General features: G+C 44.3%; 1 protein-coding gene across 4 annotated transcripts in view; it reads right to left on the reverse strand.

Moving 5' to 3' along the window:
- KLHL3 (kelch like family member 3) overlaps positions 1-20,461 on the reverse strand; it is a 124,923-nt gene that overhangs the window by 15,171 nt on the left and 89,291 nt on the right. For 3 of the 4 annotated variants that reach the window (XM_061151356.1, XM_061151355.1, XM_061151357.1), the window contains 5 exons: positions 19,010-19,159; positions 7,083-7,200; positions 5,569-5,766; positions 3,734-3,835; positions 274-402 (listed from right to left, as the gene is read on the reverse strand). In XM_061151356.1, the coding sequence (XP_061007339.1) occupies positions 274-402; positions 3,734-3,835; positions 5,569-5,766; positions 7,083-7,200; positions 19,010-19,159 (697 nt within the window). Of the gene's footprint in view, positions 1-273; positions 403-1,953; positions 2,249-3,733; positions 3,836-5,568; positions 5,767-7,082; positions 7,201-19,009; positions 19,160-20,461 lie in introns of those variants that run through there. The other variant, XR_009694162.1, reaches the window with a different exon arrangement.

Below are 20,461 nucleotides of genomic sequence, written 5' to 3' on the forward strand. Positions count from 1 at the left end.
ACACAGCAAGTTTCACTTTCAAGAAATGTGGACATCTCCAAACAAATGGAAGAGATGACGATGAAGGGAATATGATCCCACTGGTTCTCTACAAAGGGACCCCCCTGAGAAAGGTTAACTTGCTGCAAAGGTGCAAGTGGGATTATATATACTGAAAGCAGACAGGAGGGAGGGAAAATAAGGTAGAACGTTAAGCTCTTGGCCTCCAGACCCACAGGTGAGAACAAACACGGCCTGCCCCCTGAACCCCAACTCCCCACCCCCACCCCATACCTGCGCCGCTGCGGCGAGTGCTCATGTCCGCCACGTATGTCCACTCATTGGTCGCTGGGTTGTACTGCTCCACGGTGCTCAGGCACTGGCGAGAGGCCCCATCATAGCCCCCGACGGCATACAGCTTCCCTGCAACAGACAAAGTGGCCAGGGGTGGGGATGCTTCGGACCCTGGCATGGAACTGGACAGTAGCTGAAACTCCGCCTGTAACCCGCTGGCACACCCTCACCTTCATCAGGGTTCAGGGCTCCTTCCCCAGGAAGACCAACCGACTTACTCCCCAGCCAGAGCAAGCACCCTTCATGACTCTGCCTCCTACTTCCTCTTAAGCCCTGGGCTCCTCCTCAAAGCAGTACTGAAGCTTTATCTAAAAGAGCACCCCAAACACCCAGTGTGAAGCTATGGCCTGGCATCACCAGGGCTCAACGTATTCTCACTGGTGAACTATATCAGATCTTCTCCAGAACAAGGCGCCGGGGAGATGGAAAGTTTAAGGGCCCCCGCTGCAGCCAGGCTGGCAGACTTTCTGGCTAAAGGCTCACAACAGCAGACAGAACAAATATGGAAAGATATTCTCCAACAGGAACCCAAACGTTGTCTTCACCATGCTTTGTACTCTATCCACAACCAGGCAGGCAAAGCGTGTGAATGGAGTGCTCTGTGTGCACTCTGGGCTGGAGTGGCTGGAATTGATCTGTAGATCCCCTTACAATTTCTGAGCCATGCACAAGAACCCCGAAGTACCATCATCTATTTTTTTTTCTTTTTCTTGGAATAGGCAAAGTTTTATTTAACCAAAAACAAAAAGTATAATCCTGAAGAAAAATATTGATCCACTGGATTACATTCAAGTTAAACTTTAAAAATAAAAATTGAAGGATAATTGCTTTACAATGTTGTGTTACTTTCCGCTGACCATCACCTATTTTTAAAATAAAGTACCATAAGCTATTATCAAAGAGCATCATTTTGGCCTAAGGATGGTGGTGAGGTTGGGCAAGGGGGCAGGAAACTGGTATTTGAGCTCACTCAGAGAGATTCAAACATTTGAATTTAACACGTAGTCTTAGAATGCAGTGGGATTCTGTGTGTGTGTGTGTGTGTGTTGGGTATGGGGGCCCTACTTCATCTGAGATCTCAGTTCTATGGGGGACCTTGGAGTTATAATAAGGATCTACACTATAATAAGTGTATAGTAAGGATGTATACTAGCTACAGGCTAAATAAATACCACCAGATGCAAATCTACTTAAAAGGTTACCTAATCAAAAGATTCTTTTTGGTCAATATACACTTTCTTAATGGAGAGACACCAAGAATACAACCAGTATGTGAAAAATCTACAATTATTTTAAGTCAGAAAGAGATTCTCAGGCTGAGAACCATGTTCTACCATCAAGACTTTACCACACCAAATGTAAAATTATTTCTTCTTCTATTATTGAGCCTGGTTTTGTTTTCTGCCTCAGAGCCCTCTCAACTGGCCCTTTTGCTCTCTAGCCAGACAGCAGAACCCTGACTCAGATAGGCTCCCCCAGGACCCAGGCTACTCTCAGGGTGTGTGCTGGCTCAGAGGTAAGCACCTGCCTGGACAGCTATCCATCAGCAGGGAGGAGACAGGCTAGGGGTGTGGAGGAGACGAGACGCTCCTGAGGGCAACCCCAGTCTCTAAAACACACCATCTCTGCTCTGTTGGGAGCTTGTGCCTCATCTTTCAGCCTCACTGTCCCTTTTCCTGCATAGAGATTCTTCAGGGCAGCTGGTAGCTGTTGATCCTGGTTTTCCTGCTTCTGTCCCCAGTTGTCGATCAGGCTGTGACGCCGTGGTAAGGAGATGAGGGCAGGGAGGTGGGTTCTGTGCAGACAGTGTGGGGGGCTGTATCTGCAGGGCCTCGGGGAATGTAGCATCCACTGAAGATCCTCCCTGAACATGCCCACCGAAGCTGCCCGTTGGACTCTGCGGCCCCAGGGTGATCTGCAGCCAAAAGAGCTTCAAATAAGATAAATAAACCCCCAGTCTGTCCTCCATGTCAACAGGGTGTGATACCACACAGCACTCTGCCATGCAGAACATGCTTACAGAAGCCTCTGTCAAGGGGGGTCAAGAGGAGTATTTCTGATGAGCACCATGAAGGCATCTCCTCTAACTCCCATCAACCATCTCAACCCTGTGTCAGCTGAAAAAATACCCACTCAAAGTTTCTCCTTTCAGGGATATGCTATTTTTAACCCCTACTCTATTGTTTGATATTTCTGACTAAGGAGCCAGGGGGGAAATGGGAAGGTGGCTAGACAAAGCACTTACGCTTGGCAGACAAATCAATTTCTGTTTCACCAGAAGGATGAGATTGCAAGAAACAATTTATCTTGGTAGGAGGACAAAATCCTTGCACTCACTAAGGTGACTTGTTCGGTGTGTTAGAACAATATACTTTTAAATTAAAATTTAAACTGCACTGGTACAGACCAAGAAATGCAGCAAGAGAAAATTACATTTCTATTAATGTCTAACTCCCTGCCCGACACTCTCCCCGAAGCACGTGTATGAACTGTGTGTACACGTGAGAGAGAGGAAATGCCTGTGTACCTGTGTGAATGCATAGATTTTCAGCTAAATTCCCACTTCGGGACAGGCTAATGAATCAGTGTTGTCCTGTGAAGTGTAACAGTTTAGTCCAAATAATACTCTATGCTTTAATATGTTGAAATCATACATATTTCTAAAACTCCTCTCAATTATTAATAACATTTGCTAATGGTCTGAGTTAGAATTTAGAGATCTGGGTTCAAGGAGTGGCTGTGCTGTTTACCAGGGTGGGACAGGCACACTGATTACTCCTCTGACTCAGTTTCCCCTTCTGGAGAATGGAGAAAATCTAAGTCCTGCCCTTCTTCAAGAGAATTTTAGGAACAAAATGAGAAACTGGATATGAAGGCACTTAGAGCTCCAGTGCACTGTCTAACCAGGCCCCAGACCTCACCACTCCTCCTACCTCACCACACATATCCTTCCTGACCAAGCAGGACCCAGCACCAACCTACCCTTCAGTGACTAATCAGAACTGGGGAAAGGGACCTACCTCACTCAAGGCTCTGCTGACAATGCTCAACATAAAATATGAGGACAAAATCGATTGAGCAACTGACTCTCACCACCCCCACACACACTATACTCCCGGGTTATACCTTGACCCCGGACCCCCCAACTTGTAATATAGACAAGCGGCCAAAATGAGAGCCCAGCATTTTCCCTCTAGGCTCCTCCTAGTACCCCCAGTCTAGCTCACCTACTTTCTAGCCTTGGGCCAGTAGCTACACCTCTCTGAGTCTCAACTCCTCTCATCCGCTAATCAGGATACTAGTACCCAACTCCGCAGGAAGGGAAGGAACAGAGCCAGGACACCCGGAGAAGGCCTGGGGGCCAGGGCAGGAACAGAAGCCGTCCGTTGTCGCTCCTTACCCTCCACGACGCCCACGCCCACACTGCTACGGCGCGTGTTCATCGGGGCCACGAAGAACCACTCGTTGGTCTTGTAGCTGTAAGCTTCTACCGATGCCAGGCCTGGGAGACAAGCGACTTGTGAGGTTTCTATGGCTCCAGGCCTCACCCTGCTGGGCTGAGAGTGAGGATGGGGGAAGAGTGCAGACCTGGGGGCCGAAAACCCGGGGGAGCATGACTCAGCACTACCTCTGCCTCACCATGCATCCCGTGGCACCTCCATAAACACACTTGCAGTGTGTCTGCCTGAGGGGACCACTAAGACCTGACCTAGAGAGTGGGCTGTGAGAGGGCTGAGGGTATAAAGTAAATCATAAAACCACGAATGGACTAAATACCTGAGATTGCCTCACTGAACACCTATTTCAACCCTCTTTCCCCTTGTCTTCCTCAATTTTAGAGGCTAGAAAGATGAAAACTTGTCTTCCCAGACTTCCTTAGAGCTGGGGGTGACCAAGTCAATGCAATCTAAGCAGGATTTCTGAAATAGCCTTTGCTTTTCTGATAAGAGCCCCTCTTCTCAGCCCTGTCCCCTTCCCCCGACCCCACTACTTCTTGCTAGCTGGAGTACAAATGTATTGGCCAGAGCTATAATAGCCACCTTGTGACCATGAGGACAAGTCTAAGAGACTCTGCAAGATCCTAGAACAACTAAACCAAGTCAGCAACTGCCAACCTTTGAATTTGTTTCACGAGTAAAACAAAAGCTCTCATTTGTTTAAGCTATGGTTTACTCAGGTTTTCTACTAGCAGTCAAAAGCAATGCCTAAAAGAAACAATGCCCCACTATCCTTTGTTCTCTTTATTCCCAGTCCCCGCTCACTAGAAGCAGCCTCTGGAGGGGCTATATAACTTGGAATTACATGAAGGAGGCAAAAAGAAGGTTGGAAAACATTACCAACTAGTGAAGATAGAAATGAAATTTCAGAGGGATAAAGCATATTGTTTTTCACGTCACTGGGGACCAAAAGAGTTAAGTGTTTACAGAGACATCCACCTGGAGATGTAAGAAGAGATAAGATAATTTCTCCAAGTCCATGTCCACCAGCATTAATAGTTTCTGATTCTGACTTTGGAGTGAGATGAACACCAGGAGCAAGGAGACGCTTCTGCAGTGTCACAGCCTTGCGCAGCTTTAGTGGGGCAGCAGAACGGGCAATGGACAAAGGCTGTGTGACTCAAGCCAAGTCTCTTCCCACAACTGAACCTCAGCTCTCCCATCTGTTCAGCAGAGGGTTCAGATCACAGTCCTGAGACACCCTCCAGTTGAGCTTGCTCTATGTTTTATCTGTGGAGTAAATGAGTTCCCAGACACTAGAAAGGAAAAAAGGGCCTCTTCTGAGAGAGGGGTACTTCCTGGAACCTAGAAATGACAGCACATGGACAGTATTGTGTGTGTAGGAAGGTGTGACTCTGACTCACAAGCTGGGAGAGGAGGAAGGATGGGTATGTTCCTGGGACAGCGGCTACAGAGAGACCGAAGGTTGGTCAAAGAGCTGGCTGAGCAAACCAGGGTGGTGGGTTCAGTTATTCAGTTGTGTTTGACTCTTTGTGACCCCTTGGACTGTAGCCTGCCAGGCTTCTCTGTCCATGGAATTCTGCAGGCAAGAATACTGGAGTAGGTTGCCATTTCCTACACCAGGGGATTTTTCCCACCTCAGGGACCAAACCTGCGTCTCTTATGTCTCCTGCATTGGCAGGAGGATTCTTTGCTGCTGTGTCACCTGGGAAGCTTCAAACCAGAGTAACATGGAGTGCATGTCTCAGGCTGGATGGTGACTGAGTCCGGGACCTACCAGTACTGCCATCAAAGCCCCCCACGGCATAGAGCAGGTCATTGAGCACAGCTGCACCCAGCGTGCTCCGGCGCTCCTGCATGCTGGCGATGGATGTCCACTGGTCCTTCACCCCGTCATACACGTCCACTGTCCGCACACGCAGTGAGCCATTGAACCCGCCCACAGCATACACATGGCCAGCCATGAACACCACACCTGAGGCACAGGAAACCAAGGCATCAAGGTCATCTCAAACGGCTGATGACTCACGTTTTTTGTTGTTGTTGTTGTTGTTGTTGTTATTAGTTGGAGGCTAATTACTTCACAACATTTCAGTGGGTTTTGTCATACACTGATATGAATCAGCCATAGATTTACATGTATTCCCCATCCCGATCCCCCCTCCCACCTCCCTCTCCACCCGATTCCTCTGGGTCTTCCCAGTGCACCAGGCCCGAGCACTTGTCTCATGCATCCCATCTGGGCTGGTGATCTGTTTCACCATAGATAGTATAGATGCTGTTCTTTTGAAACATCCCACCCTCACCTTCTCCCACAGAGTTCAAAAGTCTGTTCTGTATTTCTGTGTCTCTTTTTCTGTTCTGCATATAGGGTTATCGTTACCATCTTTCTAAATTCCATATATATGTATTAGTATGCTGTAATGTTCTTTATCTTTCTGGCTTACTTCACTCTGTATAATGGGCTCCAGTTTCATCCATCTCATTAGGACTGATTCAAATGAATTCTTTTTAGCGGCTGTATACGTGTATGGTGTATGTATACGTGTATGGTGTATGTATACGTATACGTATGGTGTATACGTACCACAGCTTCCTTATCCATTCATCTGCTGATGGGCATCTAGGTTGCTTCCATGTCCTGGCTATTATAAACAGTGCTGCGGTGAACATTGGGGTGCATGCGTCTCTTTCAGATCTGGTTTCCTCAGTGTGTATGCCCAGAAGTGGGATTGCTGGGTCATATGGCAGTTCTATTTCCAGTTTTTTAAGAAATCTCCACACTGTTTTCCATAGCGGCTGTACTAGTTTGCATTCCCACCAACAGTGTAAGAGGGTTCCCTTTTCTCCACACCCTCTCCAGCATTTATTGCTTGTAGACTTTTGGATAGCAGCCATCCTGACTGGCGTGTAATGGTACCTCATTTGATAAGTGACAATGTGGGAATGAGGCAGGCATATAAAGACTGGTAGTTTAACAGAGAAGGTGATCTCCAACTTGTGATATTTGGAAGTCACTATGGGACTCATTGGATTTCCTCTCAGATTTGCATTGCTAATTTTATTTGTGTCAAGCAAATATTTGCAATAGCCTGAAGTCCCTAAGCACATAAGAACTGACCCCAGAAGGTACAGCTAGAAAGTGTGCAGGTGGGGAAGGGAAAGGAAGGGAGTGTGGAATGCACAATGTTTTCAGAAACAGGGAGCAGAATGTCAGCACCCTGCAGAGACCTGCAGTGTGGGAGTGGGGGCTGGGGGGCAGCTGGCACACTGGGAGACCATGCGGCTCACCTGCTCTGCATCTCCTGGAGGGAAGCTCAGCAATCTGGTCCCAGCGATCCTCCTCGAAGTCATAGCACTCCACGCTGCGGATGGCCTTGGGTGCCTGGCCACCAACCACGATCATGACCTCCAGAGAGACAAGTGGACATTAGCTGGCTGCCCCAACATCCAGACTCATGAGTGACCAATCCCTACTACATACATGCTCACTGCTCAGGGTCCGTGGATGATCTGAAATGCCAATTTACAGAGCTACATACGTGAAGATGCTGCCCCTGCTCACCAACAGGTATGAATATTCAAGAAAAATCTAATGAACATCTTCCCACAGAAACACAATCATTAAGTCTATGCTTCCCAAGTGCCCCTACTCACAGTTGTACTGGGGGCATGTGCAGCCACTTGGGGCATCCTCTACAATCTGTGTGTCCTTAAGGACTTGGGGCAAGGAGACTAAATTTTGTATTGAAACAAAATATTCATATATATATCTCAACATCTGAATGTATTTCGGAATAGAGTATAGAATTTGGATGCATTTTTAAGATAAAATTAATTCAAAAATATTTTTGAATGCATAGACTGTAGGGGGTACTTACTCTTTGGAGTATGGGAAAAAATTTGTAAAACACTGTTTTGTGGTGGTTACCACAAAAATGTATGTACCTGATGATGTTCTGAAAAAGAATGCTACTAGTACTATTTCTACAAGTAAGGTAGTAGCTACCACTGCCAGTCATCATGTGAAGTATGTTGTCATTCCTCCGTCACCACAACTCAGTGAGGTAGGTATTACCATCCACATTGATAGGTCAGGAAAGTAAAGCTCAGAGAATATAGGGAAACTGCCCAAGGTCACACAGCTAAGAGCAGCAGAAGAAAGACTGAAAGCCAAGTGCATCTGACACAGAAGTGAAGGCAGCCCCTCCCCGCTACTCACTGCCCCGCTCTAAAGACAGACAGGGTCTATGCCAGGACAGCTCACTACACAATGGTTTTCAAACTGCAGGTCATATTTCTTTGGTGGGTCATGAAATCAATTTTTAAAAGTTTCTATCAGCATACTTTTAATAGAACAGCACAGAAAATACCATAAGGATGTTATCTCACGAAATACTTGTTCTGGTTATACATACATGTATGTGTCTCCTGGAAAGCAATTTAGGCATATTTCTTAGTGTAGGATGTAGTATTTAAAAAAAAAAAAAGAAAGTCACTGTTTTGGCTGTAGCAAGAGAACGTCATCACTCCATTGTGGTATCCCCATCGCTATGACAACTGTCATGAGCTATTAATAAATAAAAATTAAAGCACCAGAGTTAACAAAATTTTACATATTTCAATAAGCTTATACAAATTCATGGCTGTCCCACGATGACATTACTCTCACTCACTCATTCCAATATGCTTTCTTAAGTGAAGAGAAAGAGATGAAGTCACAGGCAGACAATCAATATAAGTCACAGGATCCTCTCATTACCTGAGGCTTGTCTTATTTACCCCAGTGGATCTCAAACTTCAGTGTGCATCAGAATCCCCTTGAGGGCTTGTTAAGCCACAAACTGCTGGGCCTCACCCGCAGAGTTTCTGGTTTAGTAGGTCTGAAGTGGGCCTGAGAATACACATTTCTAACAAGTTGATGTTGATGTTGCAATTCCAAGAGTCATACTTTGATAACCACTGTTTTACTCCCACAAATATAGGGACTTCCTGATGATGTGCCATTAACCATGTTTGCCATTATACTTATCATAGTGTTCTTTACTCCTCCTCAAAGTGATTTTGGGGGAAGAGTGATCATCAAAATCTGTGTCAGCACACAGGAGCACACCCCTCAGCTGAACATTATCCACCACAGAGGGAGACAGATATAGGGCTGACCACCATTGCTCAAGATCAATTATTTATGACCCAGGATTCTAGAATCAGGCTCGCCTACTGCCCATGTGGGTGGTCAATGGTCATCAGAGTTAGTCTGCAGCTCCTCTGTGACCAAGTGAGTGAACAGTGTTCAAAACCTCAGAATTCAGTTCTGACTTCTGGACTATCCCAAAGGAATCCAGGACACACAGTCCAGGCTTAGGGATGCTGTTGCCTCCAGAAATAAATGTTCTGCATTTGACTTTCCCTTGCTCAGAAGGTCTGCTGCTCTGTGTCAGGAGCAGTCCTTTTCAGAGAGATGCAGAATTCTACATTATTTCCTATCTGTAATTCTTGGCTAAGATCCATGAACAGTTCAAGAGGGGACGTTAATGAACACAGCCTCCTGGCAAACTTCAGGCAATGCCCAACTTCTTCCTCCAGGGCTGAATGACCTGAGTTCATAAACATACCTAGAATTTGTACTGCCTTTCTGGTTTTGAGTTGGTAAAATTAAAATGAAGTCAAACCATTTCAAGGATTTTCTTTGATATCTGATTTTGGGGCTAAGTAGGAATAAAACTAGTTTTTAGCTTTCTTTCTGCAATGACCTCAAGTACCCAAAATCCTCACACAAGTTGTTTCCTCTCCTTAAAATACTCTTCCCCAACCTGATCCTCCTCCTCTCACACCTGCTTATCTTTCAGGTCTCAATTTACACATCACTTCCTCCAAGAGAACCTCTTGACCTCCAAAGCTGAATCACAGGTCCTTCCCCAAGATCACATACACCCAGGGTTTTCCCACTAAAAGTGCCCAATTTTATGCTTTGTCTGGTAACTTTGTCTCCCCTTCTGGACAGTGAGCCCTGCGAGCACAACAAAAAAATATCTGCCTCAATTGCTAAAATAATCCTTGGGTCTTAGGGTACCAGGTAAAAGTAATGACTCAGATATTTATTTAGAATAAATGAATAGTAAAGACCACATGCAAAGAGTTAAATGAAAAAACACACAGTTTAAAAAAAAAATTAGCCAGAATATCTCTTACTTGGATTAAGACATGTTGGACCCAGATTACAATTCTAGGGACAGAATTTGAGGAAAACAAACAAAAAGAGAGAGAGGGAGCTTTTCCCATCTTTTGATTCAACCACAAGAAGGCAGAAGCTATCAATTCTTTGCAGAAGCTATCAAGGCTTCTGCCATAAACAAAAAAAGGCAAAGTTTCAGGTGACTTAACCATGTTCCAGAAACTATTTTCCACCAAAGTAGGAAGGTATCAGTACATTCATATTGGAGAAAATCCAGCACTCGCCTCTGAGAATTTCCATAGTAACACAGAAACAATATTAAAGAAATGCCAAAATTTGATGTACACAGACAAAAATGATACAGAAGAAGGTTTTCAAAATAAACTTGCCTTTGAGCTCATAAAACCACTGGTGAGAGGCTGTACAACAATGTGGGAAGAGCCATTATGAGGTTTCTCAAATCAATGGTTTCTGAAAATGTGGAGGCAGCTCAAGGCAGAGGGAGGAATAGGTGTGCTTTCTGCTTCTCTCATAAGCATAAGAAAGCCCATTTCTATGGCAGGTCTTGCAAAAAGCCACCATACATGGAGCACTATGCTCATCGCCATGTAATTGTGCAGTGTGAAAAAGAACAAATCTCCTGTCTTGACATACTAATGGATACTTGTTTCCAGAGATACTTGAACTTAGCAACCAATTAGATAAAAAAAATGAGTATTCCCCAGAGTCTACATGTATTACACCTCTGAAACTGTAAACTTCCAGCTACTTAAAGAAACCACAGTTTGTCAGGGCAAGAAGAGACTTGATCTGTTCTATCTTGCAAGCCCACATTTGACATTTCCAGAAAATTTCTTTCTGGAAATTTTTTTCCAGAAAATTTTTTTCTGGCATATTTCTTTCTTTCCCCAACATCCTAAGTCTCACTTTACTAAAGATGTGTAATGTCTTTAATACAAATTAGTGAATCAAATCAGCTTGTTTAATGATCACTATTTTAAATGTTTATCCTTCAAGGTAACTAACTCTGAGTTAAGAACTACCAGTGGTCATATGGGAATCACAAAATAACTAAAAACTGGTTCCAGGCTAACAATCATGCTAGACCAAACTTAATCACATTCAAGATCAGATTCCCAAGATACTTGGGAATCTGACAGGGCACCCAGGGTCCTGACTCCAAGTTTCAGTCATCACTGTGTGGAAGGCTGCAGATCTCCTGGTGAGGGGGGAGTTCTGGGTGACACAACATTGGTGGGCCAGACTCGACAAGGCACAGCTACTAGATGACTCCCAAGGAAAACACCCTCATTTTAGAAAGCCAAGTGGCCGTTTGCTTCAGGGATGTGAGAAAGACCATGGAAAGACTATCTGATTTCTTAGGAAGGAAATTGCACTCCCAGCATAACAAGATGACTTATAAAAACAAAAACACGTCATACTATTTCTTTCACTTGGATGAGTCTGACTCTACCAGTGTGACCTGGGAGCCAAGCCTGTTGGCCCCTCCTTACAATCTAACAACTGCTCTACACAGAGAGCCATTAGGGAGCAGAGACTGGCCAGGAAAAGGGCAGTAAGTGAACAGCACAGAACTTCCCAGCAGGACCCAGACCCTAACTCATAGACTCTGCACTCGGGTGAGTGGAATGGACCGGGCTCTGCACACTGTGTTCAGCAGGCAATAGTAGAGTGTGTCCAAACTCTCTTCCACGACCGGTGAGCTGGGCAGAAGGCAGGCCCAGCCAGTCGGTCCCTCGGGCCAGGGCAGGAAGCGAGTCTCTCTTACCCTGGTGCGTGGGGCCGCAGGGCTAACACCAAAAATTCATCCGAAGGAGCATGTCGAGGTTGAGGCAGAAGACTTGTCCCAGCAGGTTCCTGAGCAACAAGTGCTCCAGGCAAGGAGTGACAGCCAGGATGCAGAAATGAGGGGTGGAGAAGCAGCAATGCAAGAGCAATATCCGGGGGAGGAGAGCATGAGTGGGAAATAGACTTTGGGGTCAGACACATCTGTGCTCAAACACCTGCCCCATCACTAACTCACTATGTGAACATGGGCAGCCACTTACCCTTGCCAAGCTCACTTCCACTACCTAAAATACCAGAATGACAGGATACTTCCCCAGTGGGTGTCAGGAAGCTTAAATGATATAAGTCATTTAGTGCAGCGCTTGGTAAAGAGCACACACTAAATGTTAGCTTCTATTATTAGATCAATACCAGCATCATTACTACCATTTAAAACAGTTGCTATTAAAAAAAAAAAAAACAGTTGCTAAAAAACAGATTCTCAACAACCGGTAGAAAGGATACTTATGATCTGTGAATGGGAGAGTGAGCACCAGTAACTACAGGGATAATGATGGTCCTGAAAGGACCCCAGAGTGTTTTCCAGGGTGCAGCCTGGGTCTATTGAAAGGATCAAGATGAGGGAAGAGCAGTGTCCACTCACCCGCCTGGCCCAGGAGAGAAGTCATCTGACCCACCCTGCCAACAAGCCTTGGTTCCAACACTATCTTCTGAAAGCAGGACAGCCCAACCTAGGAGGAAGCCACCCACTATCAGCCCAAATGAGCTTTTGGTGTCATCTGAAAGTTTAATAGAGATGTCAACTGAACTGAGATGACAATGAAAAGTGCCAGATTCAGTACATCTCTAAAGGGTTTATTTCCATCTTCCTGAAATCTCATTTCTCTGCTACCATCTGCAGCACACGGTAACGTAGGAGTGTTGTGAGTGTCTGGGAGACAGCCCCTAGGTGTCCATGGCAACCCAGCCATGGGGAAAGTGCTGGGCGGTGAATGTGTGGGAGCTCAGACGAGGCTATTAGCTGTTCCGGCTTGAATGTGTCAGTATGATCAGTGTGTATAAGGCACAAGAAAAAAAATCCATTATTAGCCTCTGCAGCTATCTCAAGGCAGAGTCTTGCTTCTTCCAGGGAGGGGATTTGGCTGGCAAACAGTTCACTGCTGGGAATTGCTGAGAACAGTACAAATCTCTCTCCACCACTCAGTTTCTCAAAGTCAGCTTTGTCAGAAAGCCAACTTGGACTGAACTCATGAAAGCCCAAACCTGCTGGCCCCTGGAATTCCTGTGGCCACTCTTCCAGGGAGCCCCACTGTCTCCTAACTTCTCTTCTTCCTCATTTGGCCACTTCTATATTTCCACCTCACTTTCTCAGAAGGACTTCTTAAAAGTCACTTCTTAAAAGTCCTCAGAGGGTAAGAACTGGGTTTCTTTCTACCCAGTATTCAGCTGAAATGCTTCTGTAAAGTGTGGAGGCATGGACTGGAATCCTTACTCACTCTGTTAAATCTCAGCTCAGCTATTTACTAGCTATGCTTATAGACATATCACAAATTCTTTGGTACTCCTCCACTCAAGACATGGAACCTCATCACCACCCCTCCCTTGAGTGTGGGCTCAACTTGCTGACTTGCTCCCAGAAAATACAATATAGCAGAGGTGATGGAATATCACTTTGAGAGAAGGTTATTAAAAGACTACAGCTCCCATCACAGGCGAGCTTTCCCATTCTTTTACTGTAGAAATTACTCACTCTGAGGGAAGTTAGCTGCCATGTGTTGAGGACACCCAAGTAGCTTATAGAGAAGGCCATGAGGCGGGGAACTGATGCCTATTAGCAACCACGAGAGTGAGCTTAGAATCGGATCCTCCTTAAATGAGCCTGGAGGGGACTGCAGTGGGAAGCAGCAGCTTGACTACAGCCTAACAAGAGGTCCTGCACCAGGACTATGCAGCTAAGCCCCTCCAGGATCCCTGCCCACAGAAACTGTGAGATAACAAACACTTGCTGTGTTAAGCCACCAAGGTTAGGGTAATCTATAATGCAGAAAATGATAATAATACATAGCGAGAAGGTGACATAACCCGAGATTCAGTCCTCAGGCATAAAAGGAGGATGATGACAGGTTTGACAATCCTATGAGGTAATAAATGTAAATCACTCAGCCCAGTGCCTGGCACATGCTCAGCAATTAGACCTGCTACCCACATCCATGTGGGGTTAGTACCATGTCATGGTCAAAAGCAAAGACTTTGAGTTGACCAGACCCATAAAGAACTCTTAGAAGTCAATAATTAGAAAATAATTTTTTAAATGTGAAAAGATTTGAACACAGATTTCACCAAAGAAGACATACAAATGACAAATAAGCATATGAAAAGATGTTTGACATCATTAACCAGAGAAATGTACATTAAAGCCACAGTGAGATGTGACCACATACCTACTAGAATGGCCAATTTTTATTAAAAAAAAAAAATAGATAATACAAGTATGGTGAGACAACGGAGTAACAAAGACTCACATACATTGCTGCTGGGAAAGCACAATGGCACCGTCATCTAAACAAATAGTTTAACAATTTCTTAAAAAGTTAAACATATAGTTGCCACTCAGCCCAACAATCCTACTCCCAGGAGAATGTATTTACCTAAGAGAAATTAAAATATATGTCCACACAAAGATCTATAAGTGACTGTTCAAAGCAGCTTTATCTGTAAAAGCCAAAAGACTGGACACCAAACGTTCATCAACTGATAAATGGATTAACAAAGTATAATACATTCATACAATGGACTATTCCTTAGAAATAAAAAGGAATGAACTCCTGATACATGAAACAACATGGATGAATCCCAAAAGCATGATGCTAAGAGATATAAGGCAAGATCAAAAAGCTGCATATGGCATAATTACATTTATATGACATTCTAGAAAAGAGAAAACTGTAAGGACAGAAATCATATCAGTAGCTATCAGGAGGTAGGGGTGGGAGAAGGGGCTTGACTACAAAGCAACACAAGAGAATTTTTTAGAGTGATTAAAATATTCCATATTTTTATGAAGATGATGGTTATATGACTGTGTATTGTTGTCAAAATTCATCAAACTGAATCCCCCCAAAAAAGCAAATTTTACTGTGAATAAATTATTATACGTCAATAAACCCAAAAGAAAATAATCTGGGATGTTGATAAAGAGGGAAGCTACACATTGTAGGGGCAGAAGGTATAAGGAAAATCTCTACCTTCCCCTCAATTTGGCTATGAATCTAAAAGTGCACTAAAAATATAAAGTCTTGACTTAAAGAAATAAATGTATTAGAAATGCATTCTCTTCATAAGATGAATCAGATATAATAGTGCTCTAATGAAAGAATATTTTGCGGAGAAAGAAAAAGAAAAAAAGAGAGGAAAAATGAAGGGAAGGAGAGAAGAAAGGGTAAATGGAAGAGGGGAGAGAAGGAAAAAGAAAAAAAATAAAAGGAGGAGAAAGAAAATCTTTTTTCATCTGCCACCAAAACCTGAAAACCTGTTCCTAGAGGCAGTTTGGCACAAGAATTTGGAATGGAACAGACCTTGTTAAAACCCCAGCTCTACACTTTCTAGCTGTGTAACCGGGCAGGTTACATAACCTCTCTGAGTAAACTCTGTACAGTAGGGATATGACTACACTGACCTCTTACTGCCACAATTTAATGAGCACAGTCTGTAATCCTCACAGTGACAGCTCCCCTTAGCACACCCCATTCCTCAACCCTGCAGTAGGGATCTTGTTAATTTAAGTGCCCACACAGTGGTGACAGGAGTAAGAGTTTGAGAAGCAGGGTGGACAATACAATCTTACCTCATTCAAGGATTAAAGTTGGGGGAACAATGAGGCAAAGAGTAGCCATGCCTTTTTGAAAAAAAAAAAAAAAAAAAAAATCCCTTCAACAGATTTAAAGGGAATCATGGTTCCAGTTGCCTGTAGAAGGCTATGTGCCCAGAAATCTAAACATTTCATCTGGAAAATAAATGGTTCTCAAGGAGTAGAGGCAACATGGGGACATCTTTGGCTTCCTGAAACAAGGGGTGGACTCTGCTCAACTACAGACAAAGTGTCTGGGAAGGGGCACAAGGTGTATTGCTGAGGCTGGGGGTCGGGCTGTTTAGTTCAGGCCCAGACACAAACTTGACTTTGATTTTCAAAACTTTTTTTTGTCGGTGTATGTGGTAACACCCAGATGGGGAGCCTAAGAAAAGGAGAGGTCACTGGCTATGGTTACCACACAAAGAAAATGGGCCAGTGATACACCACTTCCTTAGCTCCAGAATACACTCACAGGGAAAACACCTCATTACCCTGATATCAGATAGGATGAGAAACTCAGATTCCAAAGAGAAAAGCCACAGACAAGCAACAAGGCCAGCTGAAAACCCAGGGTGTAAGAAATGGCCTGCACACAAAACAGCACAACAGTGTACCTTAGAATCAGTATTCTCCAGAAACAAAGCTGGTGGAAATTCAAACCATAATTGAAGGCGACATTCAAGTCCATAGGAGAAAGGAAGACTATTGAATAAAATAACTTTGAGACAACTGGCTCATGACTTACCATACAAACAAGGCTGAATTCCTACTCTCACTCCTTGCACAAAAAACAATTCTAAGTGCATCAAGCATAAGACAGATCAGTTTGACTACCTATTATTTTTTCGGGATTTCAAAATGTTATAAACAAATTTAGAGACAAACTGAAAACTAAGAAAAAAATATTAAAATACATACAAAGACCTAAACTCTGTTAAAAGCACATCTAAAAACCACTAATAAAAAAACATACAGTCCAACAAAAAAAATGGGGAAAGGACATGAACAGAAAAGTTCCATGTCCCACCCAAAATAAATGCCAATAACCCCATGAAACCAAGATTAACCTTACTCATGACTAAAGACGATGAAGAAAGCTGAGCGCCAAAGAATTGATGCTTTTGAACTGTGGTGTTGGAGAAGACTCTTGAGAGTTCCTTGGACTGCAAGGAGATCCAACCAGTCCATCCTAAAGGAGATCAGTCCTGGGTGTTCATTGGAAGGACTGATGTTGAAGCTGAAACTCCAATACTTTGGCCACCTCATGCGAAGAGTGGACTCATCAGAAAAACCCTCATGCTGGGAAAGATTGGGGGCAGGAGGAGAAGGGGCCGACAGAGGATGAGATGGCTGGATGGCATCACCAACTCGATGGGCATGGGTTTGAGTGGACTCTGGGAGTTGGTGATGGACAGGGAGGCCTGGCATGCTGCGATTCATGGGGTCGCAAAGAGCCGGACATGACTGAGTGACTGAACTGAACTGAACTGAACAACTAAAGAAAAGCAAACTAAAACAAGATGCCCTATTTAAAAGTATATCTGACATATAAATGTTTAGATATATAAAAATGGAAATTATTGCAAGGCCCAGCAATAGAGGATAGTTACATAAATAACAGTACATAAATATAATTAAATGCTGTACCCCATTACAATTTAAATGCTGGTTTTACCCATATGATAACACTGAAAGTAGTCTGTGACACTTGGTTAAGTAGACAAAAAAGATTTCAATCTGTGTAGCAAGAGTCCATTTATCTAAAAGTGTGTGTTTTGAGTTATTTGTGAATAAGTGTGCAGAGATATGTCCAGAAGAAAATTCACCAAAGTGATTGTCCCTGGGTGGAGGGATTTCAGGTGGTTTTTACTTTATTTCCAAATTGCAGTATCCTTTTAATAACCTACAATGAGCACATATTTCTATAATAAAGTTATTTTCACTTCGAAAAACATGAAGACATTTCAATGCAATGTTCCAACAAAACAAAACACATCAACATGCAGTAAGGCAAATGGTCCATCAGACAGCAATCCATGCCCTGTAGTTGCCCTTCTAGCCAGCACTGGCAACAGGAGGCAAACAGGTAGGTAAAACTCTCAGGTTTACAAAGGTGGAGGAGGTGCAAGATGGTATGGGTTCAAGAATAGGTTTGGAGAGGGAAAAAAACTCAATTCAAAATCTGGTTCTACCACATTAGCTGTGTTGACTTTGGGCAAGTTCCTTAATATCTCTGCCCTTCAGCTTCCTCCTTGCTGAATTAGGATAGTTACTTCTGCCTTCTATGTGATACCTTCAGTTCACTGCCTGGTGCACAGTAAGTACTCAATAATGTCAGCTGCTTCTATTATTATCTGGGACATTCACATCGCAACCACTATGTTCTCCATGATCTGGGGTCACACAGCAGAATGGAGAGAAGGAGTGGCAAACCTTGTTAAATTCAAACATTGGGTCTTGGACAACATGCTTCTCGAGCATTGTGAAACCCTTCCTGGGAGCAGCAGGTGAGGAGTAACTAAACCGCAAAGGGGAAGAAGAGGGCAAGACGAGGGTCAACATAACCCCCGGGTTCACCTGCTTGTAGTGGGTGAGCCAACACGACTCACCCCTCTCCTCCACCCTTCCTCCTGGGTTGGCTGGGACCTCCCCCATAGACTTCATAAGTAGGATCCTGGAAAGATGATGCAAACGCCAAGCCAGAAAGAACTTTACAGACTGTATACTGCAGCATTCATTCTGGAGGTGAGGGACCTGAGGACTGGGGAGAGAAGGGGACTCACAGGGAACCAGAGCAGCCAGCACCCAGCAAAGACTCTCCATCATGGTGTCCCCTCCTATGCTCACCCTTCCCTCCCCCTGGCTCCCTCACATGCTTTCATTTACCCCGTTCCTTTACCCTGCCTTATTACCTGTCAGGCTCCTTAAGGGCCCTTCTCCCCTCTGGCAGCCCTAATTGTCCCTATTGGCTCTGTGGTGAGGGGAGAAACCAGACTAGGGCTGTTCTGACTCTAAGGATGGCCTAGAGAGAGGACTGCCGGGGCCACAGCGAAGTCAAAACTTGCACAGTCATTCCTCTGCTTCCAAATGAAACAGAGCCTAAACACTGGTGTGAAACAAGAGAGAGAGAAGAAGAAAAGAGCCCTGAGTCCTTCTCAAACCTCCCTGGTGACACTGAAAGTTACCTTGACACTCTTAGGAAAGGAAGACCCTGGAAGAGAGAGGTACCAGCAGATTCAAGAGGAGCCAGCAGACTCCATCTCCTAGGTGGTAAATACAACTGAGATGCGGGGCAGCCGTAGGTGAGGAAAGACTTGGAGGCAAGAGTGCAAGGCCATTTTCCCAGGTCACAGTCTCAACTCTTGGTAGTGGGCTGGGACTTACCTTGGGCAGGCTGACTGGAGTCCTGGGCTTGGTCCTTGGGTTTTTAATCAAGAGCCTCTGATCCAGAGGGAGCAGATGGTATTTCATGGCCTCGATGAGGAAGTCCTTACAGGTGTTGTTATTCTTTATCAAAGCTTCTTCTTCAACTGTCTAAAGGTAATAACCCACAGGTGATCCCGGGGCAGAGTTCAGCCCCATTTCCTAAGCCATCTCCCTGGGCTGAGTCATTCCTGTGCTCCCACACTCATCCATTCCCTCATTGCATTGTCTCAAACCCCAAGACCAAGGTGCAGAGTTACAGCCTGGTGCCCACCTCCTGCATCTCAAGAGTGCAATGGAGTAAGAGATGAAGCTCTGGCATCAAATCCCAGCTCTACCACTTACCTCCTCTGATCCTCAGTTTCCTCATCTGGAAGATGCAAGGCAGGCATATTAAAGTACCCCACAACCTCACACATTGTATTTTCTTATAAACTTAAATAATATAAAGACAATTTATTGTCCCTAAGGCTTCCTTCCACATGCCCCCTGATTGGAATGTATTAGGTTGGTGCAAAAGTAATTGCGGTTTTGCATTGCTGAACTTTGCTGTTTGATATTGGAATACATTCTTAGATAAATGTGGTTATGTTATACATCATTTTAATGTGCATCTCTCGCTTTATATTTTGTTTGCTAATGACTAATTACTTGCTATTTATATTTATTTTAGACTATAGAAATGATGTTAGACAAAAACCAAATTTGAGTGATCTGAGTTCAAAATGGGCCGTAAAGCAGTGGAGACAACTCACATCAACAATGCATTCGGCCTAGGAACTGCTAATGAATGTACAGTGCAGTGATGGTTCAAGAAGTTTTACAAAGGAGACAAGAGTCTTGAAGATGAGGGAGCGCAGTGGCCAGCCATCAGAAGTTGACAGTGACCAACTGGGAACCATCATCGAAGCTGATCCTCTTACATCTACATAAGAAGTTGCCAGAGATCTCAGTGCCAGCCATTCTATGGTTGTTTGGCAAATTGGAAAGGTGACAAAGTTCAATAAGTGGGTGCCTCATGAGCTGACCAAAAAAAAAAAAAAAAAATCATTGCTTTGAAGTGTCATCTTCTCTTATTCTACACAATAACAATGAACTTCCAATGAATTTCTCAATTGGATTGTGATGTGTGATGAAAAGTGGCTTTTACATAACAACTGGCAACAACCAACTCAGTGGTTAGACCACGAAGAAACTCCAAAGCACTTCCCAAAGCCAAACTTGCACCAAAAACAGGTCATGGTCACTGTTTGGTGGTCTGCTGCTGGTCTGATGTACTACAGCTTTCTGAATTCTGGTGAAACCAATACATCTGAGAAGTATGCTCAGCAAATCAATGAAATGCACCCAAAAATGCAATGCCTGCAGCCAGCACTGGTCAACAGAAAGGGCCCAATTCTTCTCCGTGACAAC

Source organism: Dama dama, chromosome 9, assembly GCF_033118175.1.
Source record: "Dama dama isolate Ldn47 chromosome 9, ASM3311817v1, whole genome shotgun sequence".
NCBI lineage: Eukaryota > Metazoa > Chordata > Mammalia > Artiodactyla > Cervidae > Dama > Dama dama.